General features: G+C 39.9%; 1 protein-coding gene across 1 annotated transcript in view; it reads left to right on the plus strand.

The window, feature by feature from the left end:
- Positions 1-16729, plus strand: part of cdh23 (cadherin-related 23) — a 399105-nt gene that overhangs the window by 372669 nt on the left and 9707 nt on the right. Inside the window, exons 57-62 of the mRNA XM_062994943.1 lie at positions 6532-6798; positions 6886-7047; positions 8629-8885; positions 14267-14364; positions 14488-14608; positions 16142-16221. Coding sequence (XP_062851013.1) covers positions 6532-6798; positions 6886-7047; positions 8629-8885; positions 14267-14364; positions 14488-14608; positions 16142-16221 — 985 coding nt within the window. The remainder of the gene's footprint in view (positions 1-6531; positions 6799-6885; positions 7048-8628; positions 8886-14266; positions 14365-14487; positions 14609-16141; positions 16222-16729) is intronic.

The raw sequence follows: 16729 nt of genomic DNA on the forward strand, positions 1-16729 counted from the left end.
TACTAATAAATTATTGTGGTCTAAAACCAGGTGTTTCAGTTATTTTGTCCAACCCCTGTAGCTCAAAGATGTCATGTGATTGATTTTTGAATGGCTTGATACTACAATAATATATTTCATGACGGTGTTGTTTGTGTATCATGAAAGTTTTAAAAAGACATTATATCCAGTGTAAAGCTTTCCACAATAAAATTATCATACCAATAGTCCAACAGGATGGTGATCATAGCATGGGGATTCTTTGCTGCTTGGGTTATTTAACCTGGGCAGCAATTGATGGAATAATGAATTCTGCCCTCTACCAGAAATAAGAATGAATGTCAATCACTCTGTGATCTTACGCTGCAACAAGACAACAGTATTATGTGTCGCCTCTTTGCCGCAGCAACAGTGGCTTTTTCTGTCTTGTCAAAGTGGCCCTGCATGAGTGGAACGAAGAAACCTTTAAGTAAAACTTCTTTGTGTGTGATACAGCTATGTAGTATGTAGGAATCCACTGCTGGCTGGTGAAAAAGAAGAGCCTGATAGCTTTACATGTGTCAGTTCACAGGAGGAATTGAAATACATTATATTGCCAAAAGTAATCACTCACCCATCCAAATCATTGAATTCAGGTGTTCCAATCACTTCCATGGCCACAGGTGTATAAAACCAAGCACCTAGGCATGAAGACTGCTTCTACAAACATTTGTGAAAGAATGGGTCGCTCTCAGGAGCTCAGTGAATTACAGCATGGTACTGTGATAGGATGCCACCTGTGCAACAAATCCAGTCGTGAAATTTCCTTGCTACTAAATATTCAACAGTCAACTGTCAGTGGTATTATAACAAAGTGGAAGCGATTGGGAACGACAGCAACTCAGCCACAAAGTGGTAGGCCACGTAAAATGAGGGGATTAGAGCGGGGTCAGCGGATGCTGAGGCGCATAGTGCACAGAGGTCACCAACTTTCTGCAGAGCCAATCGCTACAGACCTCCATACTTTATTTGGCCTTCAGATTAGCTCAAGAACTTCATGGAATGGGTTTCCATGGCCGAGCAGCTGCATCCAAGCCTTACATCACCAAGCGCAATGCAAAGCGTTGGATGCAGTGGTGTAAAGCACACCGCCACTGGACTCTAGAGCAGTGGAGACACCTGCACAGAGTCCTGACCCCAACACATTTGGGGTGAATTAGAGCGGAGACTGCAAGCCAGGCCTTCTCATCCAACATCAGTGTCTGACATCACAAATGCGCTTCTGGAAGAATGGTCAAAAATTCCCATAAACACACTCCTAAACCTTGTGGAAAGCCTTCCCAGAACAGTTGAAGCTGTTATAGCTGCAAAGGATGTGCCGACATCATATTCAACCCTATGGATTAAGAATGGGACGTCACTCAAGTTCATATGCGTGTGAAGGCAGACGAGCGAATACTTTTGGCAATATAGTGTATGTAAGGGTCATTCCTACAATTCGGTGCCTTTTGTGTGCCCAGTGCTGATCATTGTATTTATTAAGTATATTTTAAACAATACAATTTCTAAACATCTTACTGAAATACATAACACTTTCAAATACTAAACACAATGTTTTCTACCCCCCACCCAAATAAAATGACTGTATACATATTGTTTTAATCTCTTAGATACCAGCGGTTTTCCCATGTCCCCAGTGCTGTACATTCTGATTTAGTGATGGATTTTAATACTTTTAATACTGTTAAAAAGGTTTTGCTTAAGTCCCTCTAAACCTTGGATTTTTGTTTTCTTTATGAGTTTCATTTTATTGCTGATTATAAGGGGTTTTTCACACGTCCCTCAAGTTGCTGTCCACCCTGTTATTTCTTACTACTGTCTCTTAAAATGAAGAGCTGTTTTGCATACTGACATAATTTCCTGGAGTTCAAATGATCTTATTGGAGGGAAAACAACTGTGGAAGATGAGTGGCTCATTTTAATGTTGTTTGTTTTTTTCCACATTTTATCCTAACAGTCTTATATGGTCAACCATAACATGTCCTTCCTGTTGTGGGATATATGAGAAAAAGCAACACGATTTGATAATTTAAAAAATAATCATGCTAAAAAGCAGAGAATTCTTTGTCTAAATCCACTTTTGTGCTAGCATAGTTTTGCTCACTCGCTAGCTAATGGCAAATTTTATGTCAGAATGTCCACCATGTTTTGGTCCACCCTGTTACAACCTAATACGTAACAGGGTGGACGTCACAGTGTATATGAGGTGCATGTGTAATTTATGTAGCTTTATTATTCAGTTTGGTTATAATAATGACAGAAATATTGATATTATGTGTGCATCCTTTAAAGAATGGCCTTAAGTGCAGCTGAAGACAGACACACAACAGTTATGCATTTGTCCGTAACAGGGTGGACATCCAGGGTCAGAGACTGCATAAAAATGTTTGTGTGCTTGAGCTTGACCAATATTAGTTTGGAAAAGTATAACATGTCCTTTTTATAATAAAACATGAAAAACAAATTAAAACAGTGTTTCATTTTCAAAAAGTTTTAAGGTCCAAAAGGCACCCAATCCCAGGAATGACCCGCTATGCGGCTTGACGTTACCGGCTTTGAGTCGGATTGAAACACCGCCGAGCTGAACGTCACTGCTGACGTATCGCAGTAAGCAGAGAACAGACCCGAAAACAGGATCGTTCTTTCACCGTCTTTCTCTTTTGGATGGCGTACCACCGAAGACAGAAAAGTCGCCCCAAAGAATAAACCTTTATTTCCCTGGCAGTGGAAATTACCTCGGGCAATGCCCTACCGTCGCCCCGCTATGCGGCTTGACGTTACCGGCTTTCCCTAACAAAATAAACAAGCGCAGTGTAGCGCAGAGCAAGCAGAAGGTGCGACGGTGAACCTCGCTCGCTCTTCTGCTTAAATGCAGGCGAGGGCGGGAGTTCTCCGACCTCTTTAATAGGCCGCAGCTGTACCCCATTGCGTTAGATTCACGCTGGTCTGACTGGAATTTGGAGTTCCTGCAGTACGTGCACGCTTGCCGCTCTATACAACTGGAACCATTATAGATAAAATAAATGAAAAATAAATAAATTTAAATAAATAAAAATAATACAGTTATTTATTTATTCATTAGGATTTGATTTGTTTATTTATTTATTTTTTTACACCATCATTTTTTTTTACATCATTTTACACATGGCCGCTCAGGTGTTGCAGCGGTAAAACACGGCAACACCAGAGCTGGGATTTTAAATACATCGTATGGAATCTCAGCTCTGCCTGGCTGGGCTGGGCGGCTACATGAACAACGATTGGCTGTTGTTCACAGGGTGGGATTTGCCGGACCAGGGTTCCTCATAACTGGTGCAATTACGACCTCTGCTGGCTGATTGATGGAACAAGCATTTGTGCATTCTACCCTGCACAGAATCGAGGAATAATGCTGATCAGGGTATGGCTCTCCATGCACAATGCTGATCTGCATGTGAACTCGCCTTGTGTAGGTAAAAGGTTCAGTCGGTACTGCACAGGTGTTGGAGGGGGCGTGTCAGTTGCGAAGCTCCTCAGTCAGCAGTGGAGGGTTGTATTGGTTGAGGTGAAGCGTAACGCAATCAGGGTAATTGGATACGACTAGATTATGGGGAGAAAATTGCAGTGACAATGACATGGTGGTGGTGTGTTAGTGTGTGTTGTGCTGGTATGAGTGGATCAGACACAGCAGCGCTGCTGGAGTTTTTAAATACCCTGTCCACTCACTGTCAACTCTATTAGACACTCCTACCTAGTTGGTCCACCTTGCAGATATAAAGTCAGAGACGATCGCACATCTATTGCTGCTGTTTGAGTTTGTCATCTTTTAGACCTTTATCAGTGGTCACAGGGCGCTGCCCACGGGGCGCTGTTGGCTGGATATATTTTTGGTTGGTGGACTATTCTCAGTCCAGCAGTGACAGTGAGGTGTTTAAAAACTCCAGCAGCGCTGCTGTGTCTGATTCACTCATACCAGCAGAACACACACTAACACACCACCACCATGCCAGTGTCACTGCAGTGCTGAGAATGATCCAACACCCAAATAATACCTGCTCTGTGGTGGTCCTGGGAGGGTCCTGACCATTGAAGAACAGCATGAAAGGGGGCTAACAAAGCATGCAGAGAAACAGATGGACTATGGTCAGTATTTGTAAAACTACAAAGTGCTTCTATATGGTCAGTGGAGCTGATAAAATGAACAGGGAGTTACACCACTTGTGTAAGTATTAAAATCCTGGTCCCTGAATTACACAAAGTGTAGTGCACAGGCATGATTGGACAGTTTTAACTTAGTGGTTAAGGTACTGGACTAGTGATCAGAAGATTGCTGGTTCAAGCCCCCACCACTGCCAAGTCACCACTGTTGGGCTCCTAAGCAAGGCCTAAAAGTGTCTGCTAAATGTTATCGTAATTTATTTGACATCCTTGAGGTATCGAATGCTGGATTTGGATTTACCTCTACCTTCAGCAAAAGAACAGAAGTAGAATAGCATAGTCCTCAGTACGTGCTGAGGCTCTCAGTTAGCCCTCCTATTACCTTTAGGGTCAATTTGACCCCATTCAATGTTTAACGTCTTTAAATAAATGCTTGACATCATTTTTTTTGCTTCATATTCAATGACTTTTCCTAATTTAATGGGGACAACTAGGTAAACATAAAATTAACATGATAATATGTTTTCAGTGTCCTGTACACATGTTCTATGGATCGGTGTTCTTTGGGGTCAATTTGACCCCAGGTTGTTTTAGCTGTATAAAACATATAAGAAATATCAACATTTTACACACATTTGTATTGGTTGTTAAGGATGATATTGAGGTCACTTTGACATGCAGTTTTTTAATTTTCAAAAAACTTTAAGGCCCTAACCTCACATAACCATAACTGTAGTCGTGCGAGAACCACTGATAGTTCACACAACATGGGGGAGGGGAAAACATCATCCTCACAAGATTTTTGATATTTCCCATGCTGTGGGGACAAGAAAATATGATTCCCGCGAATAGAGACAGAGGATGATGTTGAGGAGGACCCGGATTATGAAGCATCCTCCTCTGATAAAAATGAGACCCTCAGTGTTGACCCTTCTTTTGTCTCTCAACCACCAGCAAACACACTACCTTCCAAAACTGAAAAGTTATTATTGTCTGTCTACCCACTTGAACAACAGGGTAGACTTAGTGCTGCTAATGTCATCAAAATGGTTCCAGGTCCCACCAGATATGCTGTCAGGCATGTCCAAGACATAAAATCAGCATTTGAGCTCTTCATGACACCATCAATTGAAAAGGATATACTTGAGATGACAAAGTTAGAGGGGAGGTGAGTGTATGGGGACAGTTGGAAAGACTTGGATGTGACCCACTTGCAAGCCTACATTGGGTCGCTCATTTTGGCAGGAGTGTACAAGCCAAAAGGCGAAGCAACATCAAGCCTTTGGACTGCTGACACTGGAAGGGCAATATTTCCAGCCACCATGTCTCTAAACACATTCCATGTTTTCTCCCTTGTCATACGCTTTGATGACAGAGAAACAAGGCAGGGCCGACGAGAGCGTGACAAACTTGCAGCAGTATGGGATGTATGGGACAAGTGGGTTCAGCGATTACCCTTTCTTTACAATCCAGGCCCCCATGTGACTGTGGATAAACGTCTGCTTGCATTTTGTGGGCTCTGTCCCTTCAGACGATGCATGCCGATGATGAATCTGTTTTACAAATAAAATCCTTCTAAATTTTTGAAATTGTGTGTTTCAGATTGACCCCAAACATAATACATGTTAAAATTTTTGATAACAGAAATGGTTTTTCATTCCTAATGTTATAGATAATAAAAATATGCACTTAGAAATTATATAAAGCCATTAAAACACCAAAAAGATCTCTACCAATTTTAGGTCAATCAATGAGATTTTATGGTGATCTGCATATTTCTCCATAGTCGCGTTAACAGGTATACGGGATGTATAAGGGGGGTGGGTTTTTTTGAAAGGCTATTTAAGTGGTCAATGAACAAGTATGTGACATAAACTTGGGTAAAAATTTTTATTATAGTCATTTTCTAAAGGTTTAAATTGCTGGGGTCAAATTGACCACAAAGATAAAAGGTGTTAGTAAAATTGAGGGTAATAGGAGGGTTTGATTCTGCATTGGCACGTGTGAAGATGTGGTTGGTGGATTTAAATTTCTTGAAGGAGGTGTGTGTGTGCTACCTTATGGAGCTACTTATCCAGCGTGGGTGAAGTGCAGCCAGCATTACAATAAGTACTTCAAAATTTGGATCATGTAATAAAGGGGGAAAAGGTGAGAAAATTGTGCCACACTGAATGCTGGGAAGCTTCACTGGTAAGGAAGAATTGGATGCTCCCTTGTTATTCAGTCAGATTATCACCTCAAAATTAGGCACCTCATAAGGCAGCATTTTAAGGCATTTAAGAATTTAAACAGAGAGCTCACTATGTTTTTGAACAGACCCCATTAATACAAAACTACACCTCATGTTTCACATACTACATCTTGTGTGATCTCTAGGGGGTGACACGGAGGGAAACTTTGGACTGAGCGTTTCGGGAGTTCTGCGGATAAAAAAGGATCAAGATCGGGAGGAAATCCCAGTGTACTCCATCATCGTCAAAGCCTCCAGCAACAGGAACTGGTCACCGCCCAGAGGTCAGAGGTCGCTGCGGAACCGCATGGCGCTCGACCCCAGCCGCGACCCGACTCTTCAGGAAATCAGGATCTACCTCGAGGACATTAACGATCAGCCTCCGAGATTCACCAAGCTGGAGTACACTGCAGGTACAGGAATGCACACATGCTTCTGAGCACATGCCGTTACGTGTGGTGTATAATAAAGGGTGTCATTTATGATCTGCCTCTGTACAGGTGTGGCCGCGGATGCTAAAGTCGGTTCTGATCTGATCCGGGTGCAAGCCATCGATAACGATGTCGGCAATAACAGCCTCGTTCTGTATCACATTCTGTCCATCCGCTACATCAAACTACAGTCCAACGAGTCCAAGGACATCGGCAACGTCTTCATCATCGGTCTGAAAAGTTGATTGGTTTCATTTTAATTGAGTTACACTTGTATGAAACATGTACACTATATGGTCAAAAGTATGTGGACACCTGAACGTGAGCTTGTTCCATGGGTGGTAATATAAAGTTGGCCTCCTTTCTGCAGACCATTCATTAGGTCAGGCACTGATGATGGACCAGAAGTCCTGGCTACAATTGATCAAACTGGTCCAAACATATCTTTATCATACAAAGTTGAAAGAACAGTGGAACCTCGACAGGCTTAAAGGGGGGAGCACTGGTCCGTAAAGGCCGATTGTCCGAAACAGCAAGGGAATGAACAACGTAAATAGATATGTAAATATTAGGGATGTAACGATGCACCACAAGACAGTTAAAAATCGGTGCACATGTGCCACGATTCAAATCAGTTATTCATTTAAGATGAATCGATATTCACTTTAAACAGCAGAGGGCACTGGCGCTATTCACCTTGCCTGGTTGACGGCACTTCACAAAGTTGCCAGGTAGGGGATTTTCCAGCCAAATGTATTTATGTGAGGATACTTTCTTTATTTGTATTATTCATTTATTTATATAATGTTGGATTTGTTTTGAAATTTCATTTCAGTTTTTTTTTACACAACAAGCATTATTAGGCATAGCTGGTACCTACCTCAGAAATAAAAGGGCATTCATTATTTAGATAAATAAAAGATAAGTACAAATACAGTATTTTAATAAAAGGAAACTGTCATAATTTGTTTTCAATTAAATTTTGTTAAAAAAAAAATCGGGAAAAAATCGTATCGTGAATTGTATCGCATCATGGGTAGAGTGTATCGTTTCATCCCTAGTAAATATGTTACAGTTGGTGTACTGTACTATTGGGGATGTTTTTTTTTTTGCTGTGATCCAATAGTGGGGACGAGTATCTATTATTCTGACTCTGTAGCACTACTGGAGCAGTGTTGGTGCATAACTAAGCTCTAGAACTTGCAAAATTAAGCATAAAACACAGAGAAAAAGGCGAGAACAAAGAGAGCCTACCGACAAAATAAAGCCTGTCATTTATGTAAACAGAGAGACGTGCGCCAGCTAGTAGACAGTTACTGAACTACTGGTCTTGGTACGCTTTTTTAACAGTTGCACTGGACATTTGATTTTCCAGAGTTTGTCTGTTAAATCCAAAATCCGTTAAATGGGGGTCTGTTAAATCAAGGTTCCACTGTATATCATTTATTTCACGTTAGCACTGGGTGTGGCTGAAATACCCAAACTCACTAATTAAGAGGACTGTCCTAATGCCTCTACATTTTACATTTACATGTTTGATATTTTAGCAGATGCTAACAGTACTGTGACAGTATATTGTCTAAGCAATTGAGGGTTAAGGACCTTGCTCAAGGACCCAACAGTGGCAACCTGGCAGTGGTGGGGCTTGAACCAGCAACCTTCTGGTTACTAGTCTAGTATCTTAACTGCTAGGCTACAACTTCCCTACCTTTGGCCATACAATATAATGTCTGACCAATTATGAACCTATGGTCATTTCATAAACTGTGCAGTTCTTCATTTCTGTTCTCCATGTCTGTTCATCGTCCTCAGGTGAGACCACTGGAATAATCCGAACGTTTGACCTCTTTACCGCTTACGACCCGGGCTATTTTGTGTTGGAGGTGTTGGCACGGGACCTGGCAGGGCACAGCGATATGGCACTGGTTGGCATCTACATTCTGAGAAACGATCAGAGGGTGAAGCTCATAATCAACGAAATCCCTGAACGTGTCTGGTTGTTCCAGGAGGAGCTGATCAACCTGCTCTCCAACATCACGGGAGCTATAGTCAACATGGATGATGTACAGGTGTGTATGTGAGTGTGTCATGTGCATGTGTTAGGCTGCCTTTGTCCGGTGCATTGCTTGTAATTGTCCTCCATTATAACTTATATGGATACCCTTCCTATCTATTAGGATCAGTTGTTTAAGCCACACATATTGCTATCAGATTAATCAGATAAGTACAATTAATTATATGCATTTATTTTTGAAGCAAGCAAATAAAGCCATGTCCATAAAGACATGGTTTGATGAGTTTGATCTAGAGGAACTGCACAATGTCAACTTCAGTGAAAACCTCTGGGATAAACTAAGGCATTGATTTGGACCCCACAGACACTCCCACTGCCTGCTAGGGCAGTTGTAGCCTAGTGGTTAGGGTACTGGACTAGTACAGTTCAAACCCCACCACTGCCAGTTTGCCACTATTGGACTCTTGAGCAAGGCCCTTAACGCTCAATTGCTTAGACTGTATACTGTTAGTCGCTTTGGATAAAAGCAGCCACTAAATGCAGAAAATGTAAATGCTCATGGTTTTGGAATGTCCAACAGGCTCATGGTCGGGTGTCCACATACTTTTGCAATATAGTGTAGCGTAGCCCAACTTGACATGAAGTGCAAACCCTATTTCCGAAAAAGTTGGGACTTTTTGTAAAACGCAATAAGAAGAAAGCTCAGAAGATGTGATTTTTTTTAATTCTTCTGAATCTTTCCAATGTTTTTACCGATGAACTTCATTGTATTGTGTTAATAGAAACACATTCAGAATTTGATGCCTGCAACACACTCCAAAAAGTTGGGACAGAGGCAAAATAGGAGTAAAAAGTTTATAGAATATTCAAGTTACAGCGTTACACAATAAGCAGGTGAATTGGTAACAAATGAGGGAATCATAATCGGGTATAAAAGGAGAATCTTCCAAAGGATCAGTCTGTACAAGCAGTAATGGGTTGTGACACCAGCTTGTGCCAAACTTCAGAATTCAGAAGAATTTTCTATCAGTTCAAGAATAATGTTTCGCAATGCAAGACTGTAAATAATTTAGTCTTTCACCATCTACTGGTCATAATATTGTGAAAAGATTCAAGGAGTCTGAAGATATCTCAATCCATGTAGTACATAGCTGGAAACCACTGTTGAATGTGTGTGACATTTGAGCTCTCAGATGGCAGTGTATGAGAAACCGTCATTCTACTGTAATAAATACAGCCACATGGGCTCAGGAGTACTTCAGGAATCCATTGTTATTTAACATAGTCTACAGCTGCATTAAGAAATGCAACCTAAAATTCACACTTGGAAATCTGTGCATGCAGAAATGTCTCAGAGTCTTCATAGGCCAAGATATCTCAAATGAGTCTGAAAGACAGTGGACTTATGTGGTCTCATGTACAGTAGTGAGATGAGTCCATGGTTCAGATTGTTTTTGACAAATCATCCACTGTTACCAGTAAAAGGTGCAAAACATTTGTCATGGTATGGAAGTGCAGTTGTAGCCTAACGGTTAAGGTACTGGACTAGTAATCCAAAGGTCACTGGTTCAAGCCCCACCACTGCCAGGTTGCCACTGTTGGGCCCTTGAGCAAGGCCCTCAACTGCTTAGATAATATACTGTCACAGTACTGTAAGTCACTTTGGATAAAAGCGTCTGCTAAATGCCGAAAATGTAAATGTAAGTGGATCAGTGTCCATAGCATGAGTGACTTGCACATGTGTGAAGGTACCATCGACACAGATGTGTAGATTGGAATTTTAAAGAGACACATGGTGCCATTAAGGCCATGTCATCTCCTGGAAAGTCCATGGTTATTTCAGCAAGACAATGCCAGGCCTCATTCTGTATGATCTACAACCATACACACAGATTTCATGTGCTTGCCTGGCCTGTCTGCAGTCCAGATCTATCTCCTATTATAAACAGGGGTAAACACGGCTCTGTCCCAACTTTTTTGGAGTGTGCTGCAGGCATCAAACTCTAAATGTGTTTCTATTTACAAAATACAATACAAATACAAGTTGATCAGTGCAAACACTGGGAATCTTTTCTTTCTAAGTTGCCAGTTAAATAAAGATTCAATAAAATAATCAGATTCTTTATTTTATTGCTTTTTACAAGATGCCCCAACTTTTCAAAAAATTGTGCATGTACAGTGTATCACAAAAGTGAGTACACCCCTCACATTTCTGCAAATATTTTATTATATCTTTTCATGGGACAACACTATAGACATGAAACTTGGATATAACTTAGAGTAGTCAGTGTACAGCTTGTATAGCAGTGTAGATTTACTGTCTTCTGAAAATAACTCAACACACAGCCATTAATGTCTAAATAGCTGGCAACATAAGTGAGTACACCCCACAGTGAACATGTCCAAAATGTGTCGTTGTCCCTCCCTGGTGTCATGTGTCAAGGTCCCAGGTGTAAATGAGGAGCAGGGCTGTTAAATTTGGTGTTTTGGGTACAATTCTCTCATACCGGCCACTGGATATTCAACATGGCACCTCATGGCAAAAAACTCTCTGAGGATGTGAGAAATAGAATTGTTGCTCTCCACAAAGATGGCCTGGGCTATAAGAAGATTGCTAACACCCTGAAACTGAGCTACAGCATGGTGGCCAAGGTCATACAGCGGTTTTCCAGGACAGGTTCCACTCGGAACAGGCTTCGCCAGGGTCGACCAAAGAAGTTGAGTCCACGTGTTCGGCGTCATATCCAGAGGTTGGCTTTAAAAAATAGACACATGAGTGCTGCCAGCATTGCTGCAGAGGTTGAAGACGTGGGAGGTCAGCCTGTCAGTGCTCAGACCATACGCCACACACTGCATCAACTCGGTCTGCATGGTCGTCATCCCAGAAGGAAGCTGACGCACAAGAAAGCCCGCGAACAGTTTGCTGAAGACAAGCAGTCCAAGAACATGGATTACTGGAATGCCCTGTGGTCTGACGAGACCAAGATCAACTTGTTTGGCTCAGATGGTGTCCAGCATGTGTGGCAGCGCCCTGGTGAGAAGTACCAAGACAACTGTATCTTGCCTACAGTCAAGCATGGTGGTGGTAGCATCATGGTCTTGGGCTGCATGAGTGTTGCTGGCACTAGGGAGCTGCAGTTCATTGAGGGAAACATGAATTCCAACATGTACTGTGACATTCTGAAACAGAGCATGATCCCCTCCCTTCGAAAACTCCCTTTTCCAACAGGATAACGACCCCAAACACAACCTCCAAGATGACAACTGCCTTGCTGAGGAAGCTGAAGGTAAAGGTGATAGACTAAACCCAATTGAGCACCTGTGGCGCATCCTCAAGTGGAAGGTGGAGGAGTTCAAGGTGTCTAACATCCACCAGCTCCGTGATGTCATCATGGAGGAGTGGAAGAGGATTCCAGTAGCAACCTGTGCAGCTCTGGTGAATTCCATGCCCAGGAGGGTTAAGGCAGTGCTGGATAATAATGGTGGTCACACAAAATATTGACACTTTGGGCACAATTTGGACATGTTCACTGTGGGGTGTACTCACTTATGTTGCCAGCCATTTAGACATTAATGGCTGTGTGTTGAGTTATTTTCAGAAGACAGTAAATCTACACTGCTATACAAGCTGTACACTGACTACTCTAAGTTATATCCAAGTTTTATTTCTATAGTGTTGTCCCATGAAAAGATATAATAAAATATTTGCAGAAATGTGAGGGGTGTACTCACTTTTGTGATACACTGTAGTTATCCAACACTGACATCACATTTGTCAAAAACAAATTGTACCCTTGGTAACTGATTCAGCCAGCTGAGAACAGCCACCCTGTTGAATATCTACCAATTTCATGTCTTGAACCTTACCATCACCTTCCACAGGAACACTATGCCACAGTCTAGGAAAAAGTCATTTTATTAAGGCATTTCTAAGGACTTTACCGAACCACACTGAGAGCCCTTATGTCCAAATGCAGTGAACCTAACGCAATGAAGAATCCTGATCTGGTCTGACTTCAGGTCTGCTTAGCCAGAGGGTCACAAAAGGACTGCAGATGTCTGTAGCCTCTGCTAAGGTCAGTGACAATGAGTCCACAGTTGACCCGAGACTAGGCTTATGAGTTACATGGAAGGGGAGCTAGAAGAAAACCACTGCTAATCAAGAGAATCATTAGTGTGTAACTGACAATAACAAAATAACAAAAAAACCTGGGTACTCCTGGGTAGATTCTTCACTGTCCCAAATATAGTCCATTTAAAATCAAACTTGATTTTGAACCGGTTCAGCATGTTTCCACCGAAAAAAAGAGGTTCCAAACTGGCACCACAGAGGACTCGGTTTTCCAGCGTGAACTGTGATGTCATCTGTGGGTGTGTCAAAGTGTATAGGTTTGGGTGCTTTTACATGAGAAGCTGCAAAACCGCTGTGCTGTCTCGTATGGAGTTGAACGCTGCACTTCCATCTTTTAAAGTTCACTTGATTGAATTTTGAGCCGCTGATATTCGCTAATATTTTAAAGCCCCTCAAATGAGATAAATGTTGTACTGAAACAATGACCAATAAATTTCGACAGTACAGAGCACTCATAACCAGTAATAACGGAGAGAAATTTAGTGTTCCCATGTCATACTTTTATTACGTTAAGCCACATTATGCTTGTTTACGTTAAGCTTTTTCGACTCTCCCGAGAAGCTGATTCTCAGAACCCCGATCTGCATAACCACCACACATGAAGTAAATACAGCTAAACACAGACATATGTGTTGTATGTTAAAGTGGGTTTGATGGTTATTTCACACAAATGGATATTCGTATTGTGGAACACTTTAGTGATGTTTTATCGCACCGCTCAAGCCAATCGCTTTGAAAGCAAAGCGCAAAACGATTCTCACGTAAATGCACTAAAGAAAGCAACAAACACGAGGATCAGAGTCGCCCTCTATGCCTTCTTATCAGCAATAGTTGAGCGATGCTTTGCATAAAAATGAACATCTGTAACAACAGCGCAAATGCTCGCAGGTAATCTACACGCTCCACCATCATGTTACTACTCTTTTCTTTTGTTGCGCAACATCCACCTTTGATGATGCAGCTTGGTTCCCAAAAACGTGGGTTGGTTCTCTAAAAAACACCAAGATTCAAAGAAACCCAAACAGAACCGGTTCAAGAACCAGAGGTCTTTTGGTGGAAAAGCGCTTACTTTGGTTTAAGTCTAAACCCTTGTGAAAAATATGAACAAATGTACATTTTATTGGAATTTTCTTAGATCATCTTTAAAGCAATGCCATAGAAAAACTATTTTTGAGGTAGCCACAATAAACTGAATAATGTTTCACAGCCCAAAGAACCTTTCACATAATATAGAACTAATGGATTTTAAAAGTTCATAAAATAATTGATTGTTAAAATTATCTTCACCTTCATCTCTCACACAGTTTCATGTGGATAAAAAGGGGCGAGTGAACTTTGCGCAAACCGACGTCCTGATTCATGTTGTCAACAAGCAGACCAACCGCATCCTGGACGTCGAAAAGTCAGATAATTTCCATATTTCATAAACTGATATTTCTTTTAACTTTTACTATCCATTTTAAACGTGCATGCAGAATAAATACTAGAAATGTCAGTTGCTTAACAATTTAACTGGTGCTAACAGGGTTATTCAGATGATCGACGAGAACAAGGAACAGCTGAGAAATCTGTTTAGGAACTACAATGTTCTGGATGTACAACCTGCCGTGAGTGGACGAGCTCCTGATGACCTCACTACCCTGCAGGTCAGTGCATGTGTTTTTTAGCTGGACAGGTATACTACTGGTATTTATGGTATAATATGGTATGCAGTGTTTAGCTGTTCCCAAATGAATTTACTGCTCATCTTGAAAAGTCAGCAGTAACAGCACATACCTCACATATTTTTGAAACAGTTTCATTACAAAGCAACAAAACACAGTAATAATAATAATGATAATAATAATAACAATTATACTGATAATAGTGATAATAATAATAATAATGATGATAATAATGATAATAATAATGATAATAATATTAATTATTATTATTATAATGATAAAAGTGATAATAATAATATTTATAATTATTATTATTGATAAGTGATGATAATAATAATAATAATAATAAAGATAATGATAATAATAATATTCTTATTAATAATAATAATAATTATAATAAAAATGATAAAAATAATAATGATAACAATAATAATGATAATAATAATAATCATAATAATAATAAAAAATAATAACAATAATAATAACAATAATACAAACTAATATATAACACCTAAAACAATACTACTACTCCATCTCCTCCTCCCTCCACTTCCTACTACTACAACTTAATAATGATAATTAAAATAATAATAATAATAATACAAACACGGAAAACAAGATACTCCTCCTACTCCTCCTTTTCCTCCTCCTCCTACTACTAATAATAATAACACAAACTAATAAATAACACCAAAACAGTACTTCTCCTCCTCCTCCTCCTACAACTAGTAATAAAAATAATAAATAAAACATGAAATCAGTTGTCATGCTTTTATGTACTACATTCTTTGTTGAATATTTATAATAAGTACATTAAAGAAATATTTACCATTCAAACAGTTAGCTTCAGCATACAATCTCATCATAAGCTATCAAGCTAAACTATGTGTTTACATTTTAGTCCACATAAATGTCCTATTACATAAATGTATTAGATTTACAATATGAAAAATGTAAAGTAACTTCTAGTATTTACTACATGTAAATGTGGGCTAACGTTTGATTCCTCTGGTTGCTTCTGTCAGTTTCCTCAGGCACAGTGGAAAATTCCACCACACTTCAGGGTGCTGGTTAAACAAATAACAGTCCAGTTCTGTCTAACAAGCTAAACAAAGCTGCTGGGTTGTAAATATAATATAAAAAGAGATTTTATAATGTGGTGAAGTAGAATTTTGGTAGCACTTTACATTACAGGTCTGTAATATATGGGTAATGATGTAGTAATATTGGAGTCACAAGTTGTATTTATCCATAAGATAGTTTCCTAGTTGCTACTTAATAATAAATCAGTAATTGTAGTTGTAACAAGTCAGTAATACAATACTAAAATAATAGTAAGTTGTACCTAAAATTACATTTTTTAAAACTTATTAATGAATAATAAGTTAGTAATTTTAGCTGTAACACATTGATAATAATAATGGTAAGTTGTATTCATCCAGATCTGCAATGTAAAATCCTACCTGAATTATTTACTTATATAAATTCTCTGTTCATTTGTTTCTCTTTTTATAGATGGCTATAATAATCCTGGCTGTGCTGCTGTTTCTAGCGGCCATGTTGTTTATCTTCATGAACTGGTATTACAGAACAGTGTAAGTTATTTTATTATTTTCGTCATCTGTCTGTGTTATAAGTATTTTAAGTTAACAGCCAACTTTGCTTCTCATTTCACTCTATGCCAAGTTTACATTACACGACTTTCAAACTGTTCAGATTGCTGTACAGTTCACACTACACGACTTGATCTCTTGTAATCAGGAGTCTTTTTAGCCGTTGTGGTTTTCACACTACACGACTGATCGGTGATAGGGGGTTTCACACCACACCATCTATCACCATGAGGAATCTCAGACGAGTCTGTCTGGTCTCTTAAACTACGTTTTGTCACGAAAACGTTTTGTTTTGCTATGCGGCCAGCTGGAAGTCGAACAAATATTTTTTGCAACGCAAACTGTCTGCAATCAAATAAACATCAAAGTAAATGTAAGGAACACTGCATTTTTATTTTATTTGCATTTTCCATACTGTCCCAACTTTATTATATATTTATTATTTTTTACTCCTGGAGACAATAGGTATAGTTGAAAAACCTGAACTAGT

This window comes from Trichomycterus rosablanca, chromosome 5, assembly GCF_030014385.1.
Source record: "Trichomycterus rosablanca isolate fTriRos1 chromosome 5, fTriRos1.hap1, whole genome shotgun sequence".
In the NCBI taxonomy this organism is placed as follows: Eukaryota; Metazoa; Chordata; class Actinopteri; order Siluriformes; family Trichomycteridae; genus Trichomycterus; species Trichomycterus rosablanca.